The 5,762-nt window shown below is 51.3% G+C and overlaps 1 protein-coding gene across 1 annotated transcript; it reads right to left on the bottom strand.

Moving 5' to 3' along the window:
- Positions 1-21: 21 nt before the first annotated feature.
- Positions 22-5,362, bottom strand: ERMN (ermin). The gene is made up of 3 exons (XM_076343232.1): positions 4,914-5,362; positions 4,501-4,587; positions 22-2,147 (listed from the first exon to the last, which is right to left on the bottom strand). The coding sequence occupies exons 1-3, from the start codon at positions 5,158-5,160 to the stop codon at positions 1,714-1,716; spliced, it is 768 nt and encodes a 255-aa protein (XP_076199347.1). The 5' UTR covers positions 5,161-5,362; the 3' UTR covers positions 22-1,713.
- Between the last annotated feature and the right edge of the window lie 400 nt (positions 5,363-5,762).

Here is a 5,762-nt window from a genome sequence, read left to right on the forward strand (position 1 = left end):
TAGCACAATGAGGGCTGTGTCTGGTTTGTACAATACAGAATTGCCATTTATTATTTTCACATTGCCAATAAGTAATTGCCTTTATATAGAACAAGAAAAGTCAAAACAATATTCAGTGCTGCTGGAGATGTAAAACTAATCCTTAAAAAAGTGCTTATGGCTGAAGGAGGCCACTGCAACTGAAGTCGGAGTCTAACTTCATTCTTGCCTCCTCTCCCTTTGTCAGCTGCTCAACTTTCCCAGATGCTTTCTGGGATGACATTTGCAAAGCTTAGTCCCAACTCAAGACAAATGTCTGTAAAATAGTTAAAAAAAGACTGCATCAGCAATACTGTAGTTACACAAAGGTTTTTAAAAATGGAGAACGGTTGTGTTCAGATGACACAACCAAATTATGCATAAAACTTGCCTGGCTTTGACAAAAAAAAATCTGTAAAATTTTGCATCTAAACTTAGCGTGAAAATTGAGAAGACATGTAAGAGAGGCTAAACTGGTGGCATTCGGAAAATACAGGTTTCTGGTAGTGGCCGGTTTTGCCAGGTGAACACCAAAGCACACACAGGCACGTGCCGTGCACCGTACGCACAATGTGTAAGCCGCTGCCCTCCAGGCTGGCCCAGACCCCAGCTGTGCCGCTGTGGATGGCACCAGTCACCGGTACCACCTCCCCAAAGGTGCCTCTGCCCCGGGCTGGTGGGGTCGGGCACCGTGGCCGGCCACCACTGACAGCACTGCCCACGGCCACACGGGACGACTGCCCCTGCTCCGGGAGGGGGTCTCCAGCGGTGGGGCTGGGGGAGGGAAGGCAGTGGGGAAGAGGAGCTGCTTCATCGCCGGCAGCGGTTTGGGCTGGCTGTACCTGTGGTTTCACGCCCAGAACAGGCGGGCTGGAAGGCAGCGCTGCGTGAGCCCAGCAGTACCCGCGCTGCAGACTGCGGCAGGCAGGCGATGTCGTGTCTAAAGACATCCACGCTGACACCTCTCACCCCAACGGGCAGGGGCCAGCGGACGGTACCAGTCCTATCTGGTGCTGACTACAGTGCTGCGTAAGGAATCCAGCTACCCATGGGAGGTGGTAGGGATGGCAGTGAGGGAACTGGGGCCTTGATGCCTTCCCATCTTTTTTAATTCCTGCACATCAGCATCTACCCACGAATGCAAATATCCTTCCATCCCACCAGCACAAGGTGGAAATGGATGGTCGCTAACAGGAGGCGGCTGTCAGTGCACCGTGAGACGCCAGCACGGATGGACAGCAAAACAGAGCGCGCTGCGGTTGCAAACAGTTGTCTCTTTTATTATTCACACTGCCCTGGCCAGTGTTACTGGAGCTGCTGCGCTGCCAACTCATTACCAGCACGGCTGACGGCATGGACCACGTGTGTGTCGGCAGCTAGAGAAGCCCCAGCCAGTTCAAGACATCCTATTGTTTGAATACGGTTACAAAAGGTGGATAGAAAATAAGAGGATAAACTTTAAATCAAATGGTATTATATTTAGCAAACTGATCATTTATTTTCCTGCGCTACGGATGTCTCTGCCCGCTGTCAAAGCGAAGATGTTAAATTTTCACAGTGAATTATGAAATCATATACAAAAAGGAAAAAAGCAGTGACCTCATGTTGTGTGGAGAGACATGTCTTGGGGGAAACAAAAAAGAAAAACAAAACCAGAGTGAACGCTCGGCTCGTTAAGCAATTCTCCACCTCAGTTTATAAGTGCATCATGGATTCAAATTCATCGATTCGCTGTTTGGTGTTTCCTTTTCTAATCCTCCGGTAGGAGATTGTGTTGTATCTGGAATAGCTGTGTCTGGAGATATCATTTTTTTTCCCCAGGCTGGGCTGCTCCCCTGGTTTCTCCACCTGGGAGTTGCAGCCAGGGCTGGCCGGGGGAGATGCCTCCTTGCCGCTGTCTTGCTGCTTTAGACAGGACGCCTCGCTGTTCTCCCTCTTGATTTCGATCACCTGAACTTCATCCTCTTCAGTGTCCTCCTCCTCCTCCTCCTCCTCCTCCTCCTCCTCGGCTGCATTCCCTCTCCCATCAGCGCTGGCTGCGAGGGTCTCCGCCTCCTCCCCGCCGGGGCTGGCCGCCGTCCCCAGCTCTCGCTCCCCACTGCCCGCAAGCGTCCCCTCGCTGCCCGGCCCTGCAGCAACACAGAGGGAGTGCGGGTGAGTACGGTCTCAGCACCGCCTTCACGCCCCCGTCGTACGTGCTCTTGAGGTAACATCACTTTTGGAGACTTACCAGCTCCTGCCACCAAAGCACCCATCCTCCAGAGACTGCCTGGTGAGGAGTGCCCCATGTCTCCAGGCTGAACCGCCATCACCACGGATGCTTGCATGTGCTTTAGAAAGGCTTCGTACATTGCCAAACTCACTGCTTAAGGCCACCTGCCCTTACATTTTTTAATGCCCGTCTCCTTTATACCACCTTTCCCACGGAGCCGTCCCCACTACCCTCCTTTAAAAGGAGAGGCGACGCAGATGCCAGTGGTCAAGCCTCGAGGAGGGAAGAGCAGCACAGCATCCCCGCTGCGCCCCAGGACCAGAGGCACTGCCCCCCTGCATGCACCAGATCTGCTCCTGCCCTCTCAGTTCCACGGCTGGCAAACATCCTACTGCAGGGCCCTGCTGTGGTGCCTTTCCAAACGGCTTTCCCAAAGCTCTCTGCCTTGGGCAGGTGCTGGACCCAATTAGCCAAACTCCCCATTCTGGAGTTGTTGCCCCCTCCCCGCGGGACAGACCCCACCACGGCACCAGAGGGTCCTGCCTCCCCGGGAGAGCACGGGAAGGGAAGGGAAGGGAAGGGAAGGGAAGGGAAGGGAAGGGAAGGGAAGGGAAGGGAAGGGAAGGGAAGGGAAGGGAAGGGAAGGGAAGGGAAGGGAAGGGAAGGGAAGGGAAGGGCAGGAGCCGTTCTGCACGCAGTGCCCAGCTGTGCCGGCCATGCAGCGGGACCCCGGCACAGCCCTCCTGGGACACGTCCCTTCTTCAGGGGTGGCCGACCAGGCTGAGATGGCTATCATCTCCTGTTTGGCACGTCTCTGCATTAAATGATGCTTTAGTGTCGCAACAAATGGTCTATTCAACATTTTGTCTGTGGGGTCCTGAGTATTAATTAGACTAAATTGGTTAGGTACTAAAAAGCTGCCTGCAATTTAGAGATAAAGTGCTTGTGGCTGGGGGGGAGGGACTGTGGGGGGGCTGTGCAAGATGGTTTAATAGGTTTTATTGTGCACTCATAAAGCAACACAGCTGGAATATGGATGACAGCTCTAAGTGGGAAAGCCTCCATCATGGTTCACCTCCTCAAAACCTTTGCAGCTGCTATGAAATATTATTTTGCCTATGACAAATGTTCATATATTTTTTTCCTTTTCGTAATCAAAGTAAAGTTTCTGTTTACAAGGCATGGCCCATACGTCTTTTAGAGGTACATTCAATAACCCTAGCTTTGCCAGCACCGCAACAACTACTCTGGGTTGTTAATCTGCTCTTCCCTGAGGATGGGTTTCATATTTATGTGGCAGCTGACATATAGAAAATACCAACTTATTGTGGCCAGGTGGATGTGTACGTGACAAGGAGGATCCAGCACGGCCGGGTGCCAGGGAGCTGGGGCAGAGCCGCCAGCCCTGCACCCCGACCACCGCCAGGGTCAGTGCGGGGGGGATGTCGTTAGCAGCCCACGGCCCAACCGTCCCTCATCCCGTGGTTGCCAAAAAGGACAAGCCGGGCAAGAGCCCGTGGGTGGGAAACATGGAAGGGCAGCAATGCCAAAAGCCCACCCACAGAGAGACATAGCTTTCCTCCTTTAATAATACTCAATAAAATACTCCTCCTTTTTGGAGGAGGGGCTGCATTTTTGCATAGTATAATTAAATATGTTCGACTATGTGTATATATATTCAATACATTTTAACTTGCTGCCGGGGACAGGCAGCAAGTGCCCCCCTACAGCCCTTCTCAATGCAGGAGGCAGGTACGAGGTTCAGCCTTGCTCCAGCTGAATTTTACCTAGGAACAAGTAGAGAGACCCAGGAGCAGATGTTTAGGACAGCAGACAATTTTCTGCTAGATACTTGGGCACCAGGGGGATTTAGACACTTGGTAAATCAGGTAGGAAAAGAGTTTGGGTTTTGAGGCCCCATATTTTTGACTGACAGCCTCCCGAGGTTATGCTCTGAGCTCCCCTGCATGGAGCAGAAGATAAAGCATCTCCCAGCCTCACAGGGCTGTTGGAGATCTCCTGGTCGAAGACCCCAAGGTGCTTTGATAGCCCATGGTAATGGAGATACATGCAAACCTCAGGAAGAGAGATACCAGCTGTGTTTTCTAAGGTGCAGCAACTCTACTGATGAGAAATGAGTCACTGCTCTCCAGAATATAAGGGTCTGACCAAATTTGGAAAAATAATAACCACCTGTATGTCATTGTCTTTGAAGGCTACTCATGGCTCTGCTTCGGGAAAACCTCATGTCACACAGCATTTTCCATTACCTTCCTCCGACTCCTGGCCGTCAGTCCCTGTATCCTGGATATCAGCTGATCCCTGCTGTAGCATCCCATCGCTTTCCTCTCGCTTTTCTTTAGGAAATACAAAGCACAAGAAATGGACTGATGGAACAGTTAGTGACAATAATTAGGTTTTAATGGTTGCAGATTTGCAGCAGATTTTTCAGAGCAGATCGAAAAATTGCTTGTTTCTTTAGTCACATACTTTTCACAGCATCCTGTGTAACTGCTAGCTCAAATTTGTCCCTAAACTCTGAATTACTCTGAGTCATTGTTACAACTACCATAGGTTAGGAATTTTGACTAATACACATAGTACATTCCATTATTCATAAGGCTATACATAAAATAGAGCTTTTCTTTCCAAACACTTAAAGAAAGGCAGTCTTGTACTTTACCTTCGCATTGCTTCTCTCCATCAAAATCCCCACGTACTATGTCCTCTGCCAATGAATTTCTATTTTCCTCCTGATTTTCTTTTGCAGGTGGAGCATCAGAGCTCATTTCTGCATTCACATAAGGAACTGTCCCGACAGATTTTGATATTTCATCGATGACACCAATGACCTGGAGTGGGCCCTTCTCCGGGGGTACGCTCCCGTTGCACTCGGGCATGCCAGATGCCGCTGGGACTTCTTCTGTCATGCTTAGGGCCGTGCCGTGCCCGCTGACCGGGGCCGTGCACCTCCAGGGGCCCCGCTCCTGCACCCCAGGGTTGGGAGCGCTACACCTCACCCCTTTTCCCCAGGGGATTTTGTTCCCCTGCTCAGATGGTCAACACGCGTCTCCTCTCCGGCGGCCGCTGCAGCAGAGCAGGGTCCGCGATTGCACCATCAGATGTGCCGAGGGCTTGCCAGCGGGCTCTGGCCACGGGGCGATCCAATCAGCACCTTGCTTGTTGCTGAGGCTGGTCCCGTTGCATAATTAAATGCACCATTTTAATTTACATAAACAAACAATGTGAAGCAAGGAATCTTTTGTGCTGGCATGGAGAGCGGGTCTTTCAGCATGTCAGCCCCGTGGTAATAAACAGAGATTTTGTACTCTCGGCACAATGGCTCTTTGTGTCTCCGCCTGGTCACAGGGACGATGGTTGTTCTGACCTCTAATCCCTGGAGGGTGACCACCTTCCATAGCGCTGCTGCCACCTAACCCGCTTAACATTCCCCATCGGGTTTGTGTGCTGATAAACCTCGCCGTGCAGCTGGCCGGACAATGAACACATTTTGTACTTGTCAAGGAACAAA

The sequence above is a fragment of the Aptenodytes patagonicus genome, chromosome 6, assembly GCF_965638725.1.
Source record: "Aptenodytes patagonicus chromosome 6, bAptPat1.pri.cur, whole genome shotgun sequence".
NCBI lineage: Eukaryota > Metazoa > Chordata > Aves > Sphenisciformes > Spheniscidae > Aptenodytes > Aptenodytes patagonicus.

Bases quoted from the DNA above. Each gene is read 5' to 3' on its own strand.
- ERMN (XM_076343232.1), bottom strand. From the start codon at position 5,160: ATGACAGAAGAAGTCCCAGCGGCATCTGGCATGCCCGAGTGCAACGGG. The intron at 4,588-4,913 runs GTAAAGTACAAG...TATTTCCTAAAG, and splicing joins TGGAGAGAAGCAATGCGAAG to AAAAGCGAGAGGAAAGCGAT. The intron at 2,148-4,500 runs GTAATGGAAAAT...GTGTTGCTGCAG, and splicing joins CGGCCAGGAGTCGGAGGAAG to GGCCGGGCAGCGAGGGGACG.